The sequence below is a fragment of the Coregonus clupeaformis genome, chromosome 19 (genome assembly GCF_020615455.1).
Source record: "Coregonus clupeaformis isolate EN_2021a chromosome 19, ASM2061545v1, whole genome shotgun sequence".
NCBI lineage: Eukaryota > Metazoa > Chordata > Actinopteri > Salmoniformes > Salmonidae > Coregonus > Coregonus clupeaformis.
In genome coordinates, this window is record NC_059210.1 from 14,171,162 (window position 1) to 14,185,990 (window position 14,829).

The 14,829-nt window shown below is 43.2% G+C and overlaps 1 protein-coding gene across 7 annotated transcripts in view; it reads left to right on the forward strand.

The window, feature by feature from the left end:
- LOC121531681 (suppressor of tumorigenicity 7 protein homolog) overlaps nucleotides 1–14,829 on the forward strand; it is a 71,880-nt gene that overhangs the window by 36,654 nt on the left and 20,397 nt on the right. For 6 of the 7 annotated variants that reach the window (XM_041837049.2, XM_041837051.2, XM_041837052.2 and 3 more), the window contains 7 exons: nucleotides 8,305–8,387; nucleotides 9,881–10,040; nucleotides 10,987–11,041; nucleotides 11,602–11,717; nucleotides 11,894–11,969; nucleotides 13,978–14,132; nucleotides 14,456–14,553. In XM_041837049.2, coding sequence (XP_041692983.1) covers nucleotides 8,305–8,387; nucleotides 9,881–10,040; nucleotides 10,987–11,041; nucleotides 11,602–11,717; nucleotides 11,894–11,969; nucleotides 13,978–14,132; nucleotides 14,456–14,553 — 743 coding nt within the window. Of the gene's footprint in view, nucleotides 1–3,461; nucleotides 3,608–8,304; nucleotides 8,388–9,880; nucleotides 10,041–10,986; nucleotides 11,042–11,601; nucleotides 11,718–11,893; nucleotides 11,970–13,977; nucleotides 14,133–14,455; nucleotides 14,554–14,829 lie in introns of those variants that run through there. The other variant, XM_041837056.2, reaches the window with a different exon arrangement.

The following is a 14,829-nucleotide window of genomic DNA, read 5'->3' on the forward strand; positions in this document are numbered from 1 at the left end:
AGCCAAGATGTATGGAAAATGTATGCACTCACTAACTGGAAGTCGCTCTGGATAAGAGCGTCTGCTAAATGACTAAAATGTAAATGTAAGATAGACCACAGCCCGTCGTTTCAAATGGGAACAAATGAGTCGTAGTGGGCAGAACAAGCAAGGAGGTGGGCAGAGCCAAGCACGAGCTAGCAAGATCCTGTTGGCGCATTCAGGCATTCATTTGCATATTTCCGTTAGGGAACGCCTACTCTGTGAAGTGCGTGTGTGCAATAACTCAATGCGCCTTTGCACTCCTTCTAAACAATGCAATTTTTTAAAAACTTTGGCAAAGCATAAAGTCTACAAAACATAGTCCACTCTGTTCATAAAATATTATAGTTTTGGGAACAGAAAATCGTATAGAGATCAAATGTTTAATCGATGAGAAAATTAGCAGAATGTCAGCCAAAATCCATCTATTTCCATCTTCTCCCACTGCTGGCCACTGGGCTGCCTCTCACTACCATATTGGTAGTGAGCGGAAACGCCAAGCGGATGCATTGTTCTATCTGTGGCTATCCCCTCCCCCGCATCTCCCCTCCCCCACCAAAATCCACACACACAAGGGTCAGGGAGGAGGTCATTGACCTGGCAGTTTGGTAGCTAACAGGATGACTACACAGACTATATGAGTTGACCATTATATGTAGATTTTTGCACTCTCTCTATGCACACTACATACTTAATCACACTGACACTCCAACACACACTTAACATGCACACACATTTATACTGACTCTACACACCCGCGCACACACACACTCGCATACAATTTTTACGTTGCTGCTATTCTGTTTATCATATATCCTGATGCCTAGTCACTTTACCCCTATACATATCTATCTCCAGTATCCCTGCACATTGTAAATATGGTATTGGAACTGACCCTGTATATAGCTTCTTACTTTCTCCTGTTCTTATTTTTATTTCTCATGTTTTTGTTCTACCTTATGTTATTTTTTGGGCTACATTGATATTGATTACTGCATTGTTGGGTTTGGAGCTTGCAAGAAAGGCATTTCACTGTACTTGAGCTTGTGACATTAAAACTAGAAACATATTAGGTTTGGGTATTGATCTCAGATCCTCTTTCCTGGTTTCATTCCAATGGCCTTTGCACTGCACCGTGTGTAGAGGTTGCTAGGAGAAATGCTCCTACAACTGGTGGAAGTACATAGCAGAGCACCAAAGGAGGCTGAAGGTGCTGGTTGTTGGTTCTGACGGGATGGAGTGGAGCCCGGCCACAGCCACACAGGTCTGACACCCAGGGTCCAAGCCACCTCGCTTTACTCTGCTAGGTCACCTTTTGCCTTTTGCCATCATATTAGACTGAACCACTCAACTGTGATACTTTATAGACCCAGAAAACGAATCTTATAATGGCTTTGTGTGAAGCCATGCGTTTTAAAGGGTTGCGCACATCACACCGAATGCGAATCTCCCATTTCGTCTACCGATCGTTCAGCACGCTGTTGTCGTTTGTGACTGCTGACATTTCCGCCTGGTTTGTTCTCTGTTCGCAAGTACGTTATTGGTGTGTTCCAGCCTTTAGTGGTCATGTGACCTGTAGTTAAAGACCGAGTGCTATGTGTAATTGGTTGATTCATCTCTGCCTCAGTATGCAGCTTTGGCATGAAAACTGCTAACCATATGATATTCAAATCAAATCAAATTTCATTTGTTACATGCGCCGAATACAACAGGTGTAGACCTTACCGTGAAATGCTTACTTACAAGCCCTTAACTAACAATGCAGTTCAATAAATAGTTAAGAAAATATTTACTAAATATAACACAAAATAACAATAACGAGGCTGTGTTAGAATGCCAAGATGAATACCAGTACAATATACTCACATTATAAGATGATGCTCATATGTAGGTCTAGCCTATACAATGTACCTGGCTGGAGTGCACAGTGAGATGACAACATATGAACGATACTTATTCATATGAGAATATAATACGCCTATCACTGCTAAAAATAAGGGTGCCTTATGAGTGGTAGGAACTGATGTTCTCAGGGTTGGGTTTCTGTGGTAACTGCCCACTACTGCTATTTTTGTTTTAGTGAGAAGCTTGGTTGGTAACCAGAACCTGATTGAAGTAAAACAATTTTTTATTTTATATTAAGGCAAATATTTATTCACAAATGGCCTAGATGGTTTTTCAAGGGACTGCTGAGATGAATAGAGCTTTGTTGGACGGTGTTTACTGTTCTAATAAACAATATAGATCACGTTTACCTGTCACTGACAGGTTTCTTTTCAATTACGTTTTACAGTAAAGCACATTGAGGCACACTGGTAATGTGGTGACATGTGCACACTCACACTGATCCAAAGCCAGTTTGCCAGCACAGGTGGATTTACCGGTCGCACTCTTATTCAGTGGAAATGACTTCTCCAGTGAGCTCTGGTCCCTCAGGCTATCTAAACCACCCTCAGGGCTATAGCAGTTCCCCTTATCCTCACGAGCCTCAGTCGGTAAGTCAGTCTGACTAATTGTGGCCTCCATGATATGTGGATGAAATATGGAACGAGAACCACTGTTTTGATGTGGCAAACACCCTGAGCTCTCTTCATGTTGGTGATAGTGAGGGAGCTTGGGTTGCTTTCAAGGACACCGATGTATTAGATGTCCCGCCTTGTGTTTTGAAATGCAAATGCATTCAATTCATTGATGTTGTTCAATCATCTCTCTTCAAGGCATGTTGATTTTTTTCAGAAGAAGTCAAGACAAGCTCAGAGCAAAGGGCCCTTATTGTAGTTGGTTCAGGGGGATCTTATTTAGAAAATCATCACATTCGTCGACATCATGTTCCTTCACTACTGGACCACTGTATGATTTAGACTAATCGCATCAGACATTTAATTACATTGGGCTCTCTGTCTGGCAGTTGTCAGGTTCTTATTAGGCTCTATAGGAGGAAAGGCAACAGAGCAGGTGCTGAATTTGTTTATTCATTCAGTCAATGAAAAGAAAAGAGTGAAACCACACCCACTGCATTCTATTCTCCTATGTGATTTATTGACAATGTTTCAACCACTCAGGTCTTTTATCAGGTCCGGAAAGACAACATCCCATCTCCAAGCCGGTTGAGACATGGCATTAATGGAGTAGCCTATTTCAATTCACTGTCTCTCTCTCTCTAGCTACGTCTTCTAAACGTCTTCTAGTCTCACGTAGAGTCGTTGAGAGGGGTTGTCATGGTTACCTTTTCATGCGGAGGTGAAAGAGCAGCCCACCCCCACATTAAAATGGGAGCTTTTGATTGGTAGAGCCGCTGGTTACAGACCCCCTCCTGATTCTACAGTGTCACTAGAGAGAGGGCAGACTAGTCCTGCATTATGATTGGCCTGGCCAGCTGTCACTCAAATACAGCTGCCTATCACGTGCACAGAAACTGGACTGAGGGCAGTGAGGGGCCCCCCAAGCACATTGTGTGCTGTGTGTGTGCTCTTAGACTGGGTTTTATTGCCTTGACTCTCACTGTGTGCTCTTTGTGTGTGGTTTGATTTTCCTGTGGTGGGTTTCTCTGGCTATGATCACGGCGGATGTCACAGAGAAATGGAAGGTGAGTTATAGCCTACACTATAGCCTGTGTTGTAGCCTACGTAATGTGCATCAGCTTCTCTTTACACAATTGAGTGGGGTGAGATGGGGAGCTCTATTCTGTTGGATTCTCTTTTGGGCTAGGCTCCAGGCTAGGTTAATGACCTTTTGATAGTGTACTGTACTTTCTATTCATGAATTCAACAGTTTGCTCGGTCTGCGGGTGAGCCGAGGGGCTGTTCATATAAACATTAACCTGTACTGTGTGTTTATTTGCACTTGTGCGTGCGTGTGTGGTTTGTCTTTGTGCCCGTGTGTGTTCATACATTGAAGCTAGCTGATAGCTGTGTATACATAAGGACCATAGAGCTAGATTAGAGTATCAGTGTCCCTGACAGTTAGACCCAAATGGCACTCTATTCTCTATATAACGTTTTGGACCAAGGCCTGTAAGGAATAAGGACCGGATTCTGTTGTTGCTGGGAAACACCAGGCTATTCCACTGCCTTATCAATGAACCTGAATGTGAGTCAGTAGGTACATGACGAGGAAGCAAACAGCTCCCTATCTGGTATAAGGTTGAGCCACAGTCAGTACATTCATATTAATGTGTGGGTGGGTGGGGGGGTGACGGATCTCAATACAGGGTTATGTTCATTAGGGAACACTCTAGCAAAAACGTTTTGCAACAGACTACAAAAACGAGTGTTTCTTATTGGCCAGGTAGTCCCATCCTGTTTCAATCTGTATTCTTCCGTTTGGTGCCTAATGAATACAACCACCAGCTCTTGGATAGTCATTTTATCCAGACCATTTCATTTAAATCCCTGGGTGGCCTAATGAAAGCCATAACCCCCACCACCCATGCGTGTGTCTCGCCATCGCCTGGCTGCCATAACAGGTGAGACGATACCCAGCCCACTTCCTGTGCTCCCAAAAGGTCACATAGGTAGTTAAAACACAAAACGGGCCGTGCTGCGGCGGCCGCGGAGCATTCCTAAAAGCCATCCAAGACGGATATGGATGCTAATCAACTCAGCAACTGCAAACATTTGCGCATTACTAGCCAAACCACAGTGACACAAAGTGGGACATTCTAAGCAGAGAATATAGAGAATTGACTCCACACAGAAGCTCTAGTAGTGTCTGACCGACTATATGTGTGTGTCCCTGGGTGTGTGTGTCCCTGGGTGTGTGTGTCCCTGGGTGTGTGTGTCCCTGGGTGTGTGTGTCCCTGGGTGTGTGTGTCCCTGGGTGTGTTAAATTAGCATTATCATTCTGATCAGAACAGTTTCTATTATCATTCTGATCAGAACAGCAGTCACCCGGGTGTCCCATCCCTACTAAAGGGCACATACTGTATCTATTGGTCTGCAATGACATTTCGTTTTTTCCTTGCTAGAATAGCTGTCTTGATTATTAAGCCAGTTTACATTTTCTGTAGACATGGTGCCACCGATGGTGGGCCAGCTAGGCCTTAATGAATTACCAATTTATGCTACCTCATATTTACACTGATGTTACAATGGACTCAATCTCTAACAACAGTAAACATAGTATGAGTGAAGCCCTTATAGTATTGATATTGCAGTGTCATAATGCAACTCAACAGAGCATCCAGGTTTAGGCCTAGGCTTATTTATCACACCTTTTATTTAATTTCATCTGTGCTATTATGATGTTAAAGGTGCCAGACAGACTTGACTCTGCATCCGGTTCTGCAACATTATCGGCAACCTACCTGCAAGGCCTTAATTATAAACTCATGTCATCATTGACATTCTAGCAAAGCAGAATAAACACCACATTTTACACAGGCCTATACGCCACACTACAGGTCTCTTCCTCTCCCATAGTGTGGTCTATGTCAGGTCTGTGAGGCTGTGGTTCCTCCATAATGCCCCCCTCTCAGTAGGAGAGGAGACCCACTCCAGAGGGGTGAATAGGCGTAAGGGGCCCAGCTGCTACTGTGGTAGAGGATGGGCGTGTATGTCTGGTTGAGAGGAGGGCAGGAGGGCTGTCTGAGTGGGATCATTGTCCCAGCCTCTTGCTCTATAACTGGCGGCTTCCTTCTGGAGCAGCATCCAATAGCATCCTGTTATCCCCACTATAACTATATAAGTATTTCTCCTAAAATTAGCCTAATGAGCCTGCCGGCCCTAGCTCTGTTCCCCCCCCCCCCCCCCCCCCCCCACCCCTCCGAAACTAGGCCTAATTGAAACCAACGGAAGGGAAATTGAACGTTTAGGTGGTGTTAACATAATTGAATGTTCACAGGTTTTTCTGCCCAGGAGAAGGGTTACAGCTACACCATACTACCAGGGATGCAGTTGAGCAGTGTTTGTCTACCTTTTTCAACACCACATTCTTGTATACTACAATACCCACAATCCCACAGTGGCCAAAACCCACAGATAACAGCAGCCCTGCCCATCTCGTTATGAGATGATCTGGTTGTAGTGTTGTGGGGATTTGCGTCAGAGTTCTGCATAGGGCTTTAGCCGAGAAGGGGATAGCTGCAGCTCAATATGGTGACCGGAGTATAGGCAAGTGGGTGTCAAAAGGAAAGTAGTGGGCATGTGGAAAGAAGTGGGTGTGTCAAGTGCTCTGCTATAGGTTAGATGGTTTTGATTGAGCAGTGTTTTTCCCCCCCGTTTCTTACCATTCAACTAAATCAAATCAAATCGTATTTGTCACATACACGTGTTTAGCAGATGTTATAGCGGGTGTAGCGCAAAGTTGTGCAAAGTTCCCTAAGAGCTAGTCGCGAGGCCACCATCTTCGTCGGCGCCAGGTGTTGGAGTTCTCACCCTCCGCGAGAGTTTTGACTTCTGTTTTTAAGCCAGAGTCTGAGTCGTATTTTACTGTTAGTTTTACCCAAATAATTGTACATTTTCAGTTATAAAACAGACGATTGTTTATTTTTATTTAAAAGTACTGATGATGGGTGTACTCATGCTTCATGCGTTGTATGCGTGTGCTTACTGTGACGGTCACCCTGATACTAGGCAGCTACTTCCCACGCCTTTGCCAGACAGTAGTGCTTGTCAAGCAGGAGCAAAGGGCATGGTGTCCCGGTGTTGTTGCCGTTCATGCCCTCCCTATTGAGTAAACTGTATGTGCATATATAAAGGTGACATCTAGATGGTTACCAATATTAGTTAGGGTAAGTGTATCCTATGTTAATCATGTGTATGATAGCTACAAATGCGGTCAAATATATTGGCACCCTTGCACTATTCACGCTTCCTTCTAAAATAACATGATGACTAGACCGGGCGTCCGCCATCGCACGGATGTTGATTTTGTCCACCCACACCAGACGCGATCAGGACACGCAGGTTGAAATATCAAAACGAACTCTGAACCAACTATATTAATTTGGGGACAGGTCGAAAAGCATTAACATTTATGGCAATTTAGCTAGCTAATTTGCCCTGGAATATAAACATTGGGTTGTTATTTTACCTGAAATGCACAAGGTCCTCTACTCCGACAATTAATCCACAGATAAAAGGGTAAACTGAGTTTGTTTCTAGTAAAAAAAAAAGTTGGTGTTCACACGTGTAGGCATATTTGTTTGATTTACAACTGCACAGGACCCCCCCCTCCAAAAAAAACAAAAACATTTGAAATTTCTATTTTTCACTTCAAAGTAAAAAATGTCCTGGACTAAATTATTTAAAATGTAAATTAATTTAGTTGGAGGCAAGTGATTCTCAGCAAGTGTACTAAATTGCAGGTGCCTACAGGGTAAAAATAGCCATTCAACCAGTTTTGAAAATAATTAACAGAACATTCTGCTCCATTGCACTCCATTGTAAAGTGCAAGGGTGTCAATATATTTCACTGTATCTGTAGGAGTAAGCGCTGTGACGGCGCAACAAACAGATGTATCTTTATAAGTGCTAATAATCCTTTTATCCACTGTACTTTGTTTTATTTATTTTTATGCAGAAACAGGAAAAAGTGTCACTTCCACTTCCAGTCAGATGCAAATGTATTTTAATATAGCGGCACTTTCAGTCAGCTCTGATGAAAGTAGACTGACCGAAAGCTCCGCTATATTAAAATACATTTGCATCTGACTGGAAGTGTGCGGACACTTTTTCCTGTTTCTGCATTTTTGCTTCCAGTACCTTCATAAATCAGCTTTGGGTGTGCAGTAGATTCAGCCTATTATCTACACATTGTTTATGCATACATGTGTATAGATCAGTAGTTCCCAACCTTTTTTGGTACCACCAACTGAATTTTGCTCTGTGCGGAGAACCCCTGAAGTACCCCCTTGTGTGCATTTAACCAGTAGGCCTAAGGGAACCACTGGTATAGATGATGTAATGCATTATAAATGACACCTGTACCATGTTTGACTGATTTGTTTTTAGTGTCTCAAAACTCAATTTGAGTGGTCCACAATGTGGTTTGTAAAAAATCAGTACTTTGTATTATTATATCATTGTGGAGTGACACTTAAATACATTTTCCTAACTTTAACTAACTCAAACCACTGTTCTGATGTCCCCTGTTCCGTGTTGCAGGACTTTCTTTGTTCTTGGAGAAACATGTGTTGCATTAAAATTGTGTGTAAAAGCCTTTGAATTCCTGGAATCCTGGAATATGGGCTAATTACTGGGGTAATCATTGTAGCTGTATTGTTTCTAATGCCATGGTGGTGTGTAATATTAACGACGTTGTGTTTCTGTGTCACCTCTACAGTAAGCATGTTTCTGAACACCCTAACCCCCAAATTCTACGTGGCTCTGACGGGGACATCCTCCTTGATATCAGGACTCATACTGGTAAGTTGATAATATTATATTCATATTATGCCATTTAGCACATTTATCCAAAGCGACTTACAGCAAATGTTCTATTTATATTGACAAGATAGTCGAGTGACCGCTCTAACAAGGGAAATGCATGTCCTCAAAGATGTAAGGCAGGTGGGAGGAGGCGAGATCAGGTGGGACTATTCTAGCCAATGAGAGGGCAGATACACGTGTCAACAACAGGCACAACTCCGATATAAAGTCGTCGACATTGCCAAAATGCCACGTGCGTCCACTTTTATATAAGTGCATTCATAACAACCTAAAAATTACAAAACTTCTATTCGATCAAATAAACCACACATAGCATATTAGCATTACATTTCTGTTGGCCAAATTCAACTGATTGACCTCCATACAAAGATTGGACAGATTTTGGGTAGAGTAAACCCCTCGCGTCACCTCTTCCTCTCAGCTTACAGTACAGTGAGTGCATACATTTTAGTATTTGATAATATGCCATTTAGCAGAAGATTTTATCCAAAGCAAGCGACTTACAGTACAGGGAGCGCATAGCCTACACTACACTTAAATATTATGTGATGCCAGTGGGAATGTGTCCCCCAACACTGGTGTTGCTATAGACATGCTCTTACCAACTGAGCCACACAGGACCACCAAGTTGAGCCCTCGTTTGTCTGTTGTACAGTGAGAGTGAACTGTGCTACAGTGGTCATTCTTCCAAAGAAAATACAAATAGAAAAAAAAGATAGCTACAATAGCTTTAGCTAGCGAACCTCATTCCTCTCCGTGGGTTGGCCAGTTTGTTTAGTTGCCTGGTAACGACGATGAGTCTCACAGGCCTCTTAAGCCTTCATTGTGTCCTATGAATAATTACAGTGGATATGAGATTATATGTGCGTGGACTGTGAGGTATTAAAATACAGATGGATTCCTGTTATATTCATTACAGTCAGTTGAGATTAAGACGGTTAGGTAATAGGGCTTTACCAGGACTAGAAGTCATGTAGACAAGGCAATACCAGCTGTGGATGACTTTCCAGACACAAACAGTCAAAGAGGGTGTGTGTGTGTGTGTCAATGTTGAAATAGAGTTGCATATTGGACCCTGTCTTGATTAGGCAATGCTAAAAGAGAAAAATGTAAGAATGTGTACTATGTGTGCACACATCTCTGTGCAGAGTTGTGGATGGATTTAATTTAATATTTAAAGAGCATTAGGGCTCTTCAGAAATGAGAAATCCTGTGCTAGCCTGTGTTAAATTGCACTTAGTGGCATGATACTAAAAATCAAAGACCCTCTAAGTCAAAGACAGTCCTATCAAACCTAACAGTGGTATGAGTGATGTAGCCCAAAGGGCATTCAACTAAATCGACACAGCCCTAAAGACAGATTGAAATAGATCACACATACCAATTATACAGTAACATATGTTTTCTCTATGGTCCTGACCTTACTGAATCCTCCCTGAATGAACTGCCTCGTGTCGGTCTCCTGTCAGATTTTTGAGTGGTGGTACTTCAGGAAGTACGGTACTTCCTTCATCGAGCAGGTGTCAGTGAGCCACCTGCGCCCTCTGCTGGGCGGCGTGGACAACAGCTCCCCAACCAACTCCAACAGCAGTAACGGAGACGCAGACTCCAACCGACAGAGTGTGTCCGGTAAGACTCAGAGATTTACTATATGGGTAGAGTATTCACTAGATATATAGAGCATGTACTAGATATAGAGTGTTAGCTAGATGGAGCATTTAAAAACTAGATAAATCATTCAGTGAGCGTTCACCAGAGCATTTATTGTCAGTGACCCAGCTCTACAGTGAACTGGCCATTAACGAGAGTACCTTATTGTTCGCCCCTGTGCTAGAGCATTTACTACAGCCAGATGGAGCATATTGTTGTCCCCCAAGATGTCCCCCAAGGCTGTGGATCTGTCGCGGTTCGTTCGTACGTTAGTCCCACGCGATATCTCAGACAGCACTGTGCCGATTTTGAGGAAACTTGGGTGAATGATGCATCTTGCCATAGAGATCCGGCATCATTCGTGTGGGACGACATGTTTATTGTTGCCTTGTTTGTAGAAGAATAGAGACACAACCCAGCTCATTAACAGAGATACCAGATAGAGAATTTACCATAGAACTCTTCTTTGTTTTGCCTACACACTTGATTAGAGCATTTAGGCCTACTACAGCCAAATAGAGCATTTAGTAGCATAGAGTGCCTTATAGTTCGCTCCCACACCAGTGAGAAATCCAATGTGTGTGTGTTTTTGTTTTCGTTGGATGAAATGGAATTATCTGAGCTGTGTTGAATCAACAAGGCATGATTGGTGAAATTGCTTTAGAATCATTTGCTGTTGTAATCCCTGTGTCTGGGAAAGGAGGGTGATTGGAGACTGGCTAGTGATGATGACTTGTGGATTTGGGATGCAGTCTGGTAGTACTGACCTGAAGTTTACAGAAGCAATTAAGTTGCCTTACTGTAGTGTCATTTAGTGTAGGAATTTCATGACGTACACTTCATCCCTAGTACACTTAGGAGTCTACTTTGTCGGATACGCCTACAAACCATCCCTAACAATGTCTTCCTCCTCTTGGTCCCTCAGAATGTAAAGTATGGCGAAATCCACTGAATTTATTTCGAGGGGCGGAGTATAACCGGTGAGTCACATGATCCCTCGCCCCTTCTCTCCTCCTCACTTTCCTACTCCTTTTCTCACCCCCCTCTCACCCCCTCACTCACCCCTTTTTCTCTCTCCACATCTCCTCGTTCATGTTCTTCCCTCCTTCCTTCTCTCTCTCTCACTCACTCAGTCACTCACTCACTCACTCACTCACTCCCTGGATAGTTTGTAGTAATGGCTGGGTCTAATATGGTGTCAACAGGCTGAGAGAATCCTTGCCTCACCAGGAGCCCATCTTATTAGATCACTGCTGCCTAGTTCCTCCTCAACAATTTTTGCCACCTCCCTTTTCTCTATTGCTTTTCTCTCTCCACTTTCTCTATATCTTTCTCTCTCTCTCTCTTTCATTCTAGCTCTCTCTACCTCTTTCTGTCTCTCTCTTTCATTCTAGCTCTTTCTACCTCTCTCTCTCTTTCTCTCTATCTTTCTCTCTCTCTCTTTCATTCTAGCTCTTTCTACCTCTCTCTCTCTTTCTCTCTATCTCCCCCCAGACTTTTTGTAGAACCATGAAAATGACATTAACTGTGTGTCTACCAGGTATACGTGGGTGACGGGCCGAGAGCCACTCACGTATTACGACATGAATCTCTCGGCACAAGACCACCAGACCTTCTTCACATGCGACTCGGACCACCTCCGGCCAGCCGACGCCAGTAAGGAACCTACACACATCAAACACATCACACACATCACCCAGAGACACACACACACCACACACACTATCGATCTCACCCCATCTCCAGGGAGGTGTGATTCATGTTCACAGGTAGTATCATTACCTCTCTGACCTCAATAACACTTACTAATGTGTGCATGTGTGTGTTTTTAGTCATGCAGAAAGCGTGGAGAGAGAGGAACCCACAGGCACGCATCTCTGCTGCACACGAAGCCCTGGAACTAGAGGAGTGAGTAGTTACTTATTTCACCTACAGAGATACTGTATCGTGCTGTGTAACATGGTTGGCCTCAATTCACTCACGCATTACTTGTAAATATCCTATTATTTTTCTATGAGGAATCTTCTATGAGGACTCTTCAAGTAGAATTTCAATTCCTCAATTGAAGTGGTATCAACCCCACCTGTATACTGTTGTACAGTTGAAGTCTGAGATTTACATACACTTAGGTTGGAGTCATTAAAACTCGTTTTTCAACCACTCCACAAATTTCTTGTTAACAAACTATAGTTTTGGCAAGTCGATTAGGACATCTACTTTGTGCATGACACAAGTAATTTTTCCAACAATTGTTTACAGACAGATTATTTCACTTATAATTCACTGTATCACAATTCCAGTGGGTCAGAAGTTGACTGTGCCTTTAAACAGCTTGGAAAATTCCAGAAAATTATGTCATGGCTTTAGAAGTTTCCGATAGGCTAATTGACATCATTTGAGTCAATTGGAGGTGTACCTGTGGATGTATTTCAAGGCCTACCTTCAAATTCAGTGCCTCGTCGCTTGACATCATGGGAAAATCAAAAGAAATCAGCCAAGAACTCAGAAAAGAAATTGTAGACCTCCACAAGTCTGGTTCATCCTTGGGAGCAATTTCCAAACGCCTGAAGGAACTACGTTCAACTGTACAAACAATAGTACGCAAGTATAAACACCATGGGACCACGCAGCCTTCATACCACTCAGAAAGGAGACACGTTCTGTCTCCTAGAGATGAACGTACTTTGGTGCGAAAAGTGCAAATCAATCACAGAACAACATCAAAGGACATTGTGAAGATGCTGGAGGAAACAGGTACAAAAGTATCTACAGTAAAAGGAGTCCTATATCGACATAACCTGAAAGGCCGCTCAGCAAGGAAGAAGCTACTGCTCCAAAACCGCCATTAAAAAAGCCAGACTACGGTTTGCAACTGCACATGGGGACAAATATCGTACTTTTTGGAGAAATGTCCTCTGGTCTTGATGAAACAAAAATATAACTGTTTGGCCATAATGACCATCGTTATGTTTGGAGGAAAAAGGGGGTAAGTTGCAAGCCGAAGAACACCATCCCAACCGTGAAGCACGGGGGTGGCAGCATCATGCTGTGGGGGTGCTTTGCTGCAGGAGGGTGGTGCACTTCACAAAATAGATGGCATCATGAGGAAGGAAAATTATGTGGATATATTGAAGCAACATCTCAAGACATCAGTCAGGAAGTTAAAGCTTGGTCGCAAATGGGTCTTCCAAATGGACAATGAACCCAAGCATACTTCCAAAGTTGTGGCAAAATGTCTTAAGGACAACAAAGTCAAGGTATTGGAGTGGCCATCACAAAGCCCTGACCTCAATCCTATAGAAAATTTGTGGGCAGAAATGAAAAAGCGTGTGCGAGCAAGGAGGCCTACAAACCTGACTCAGTTACACAAGCTCTGTCAGGAGGAATTGGCCAAAATTCACCCAACCTATTGTGGGAAGCTTGTGGAAGGCTACCCGAAATGTTTGACCCAAGTTAAACAATTTAAAGGCAATGCTACCAAATACTAATTGAGTGTATGTAAACTTCTGACCCACTGGGAATGTGATGAAAGAAATAAAAGCTGAAATAAATCATTCTCTCTACTATATTCTTAAAATAAAGTGGTGATCCTAACTGACCTAAGACAGGGAATTTTTACTAGGGTTAAATGTCAGGAATTGTGAAAAACTGAGTTTAAATGTATTTGGCTAAGGTGTATGTAATTTCCGACTTCAACTGTATATACAGCCTGGCTGAAAAGTGTGAGATGCACATAAATATTCACATCGTCTTTCAGGATACTTTTTTTAGGGGTCAACGGCATCACAACTTATTCTCCTTTGTGCTTAGTGTGGGGTCTTCCCCTGTTTCTCCCTCCAGCTATGTTGTCTTCCTCTGCTGTGTCGTCTTCCCCAAAATTCTCTTCACTCTTTTCTAATTTGTCTTGTCCTCTCAGCTGTGCAACAGCGTCCATCCTGCTGGCAGAGGAGGAGGCCACCACCATCATGGAGGCAGAGAAGCTCTTCAAACAGGCCCTGAAGGCAGGAGAGGGCTGCTACAGACGCAGCCAACAGCTTCAATACCATGGGGCACAGTACGAAGCACAGCACAGTGAGTAGAGTACACACACACAGTCAAACACACACACACAGTCAAACACACACACAGTCAAACACACACACAGTCAAACACACACACAGTCAAACACACACACGGTCAAACATACACACAGTTAAACCTACACACACAAAGTCTAAAGAATACGCATGCACCTGGTTAGACACACACTCTCAAACACTTACATATATGCAAATCAATCTATTAGTGTGTGTGTGTGCACAGGTGTGCGGATGTGTCTGAGTTTGTATGTACGCATGTGTGTGTCCATGTGTGTTATACCAGCTAAAATAACTTTGCTGCTGTGTTTCTCTCAGGAAGGGACACCAATGTTGTGGTGTACATTAAGAGGAGACTGGCCATGTGCTCTAGAAAGCTGGGCCGAACCAGAGAAGCTGTCAAAATGTTGAGAGACGTAAGTACAGTATACGCCAAGCCGTCAGGAGGTTACGGACCAATCCCCAATCCTACTGTAGCTCCCACTGAAGTTGATTTGTCTGTTAGACCAGCATTGATGTCGGGGGGGACTACAGTAGTGACTTTAGTAAAAGTTAGGATTTGCCCCATTTTTACATGCCAATGTTTTCAGTCACTATACATTTTCTATGATAAATGTAACAAAAACATGTAACGAAACAACAGTGGCGGCAGGTAGCCTAGCGGTTAAGAGCTTTGGGCCAGTAACCGAAAG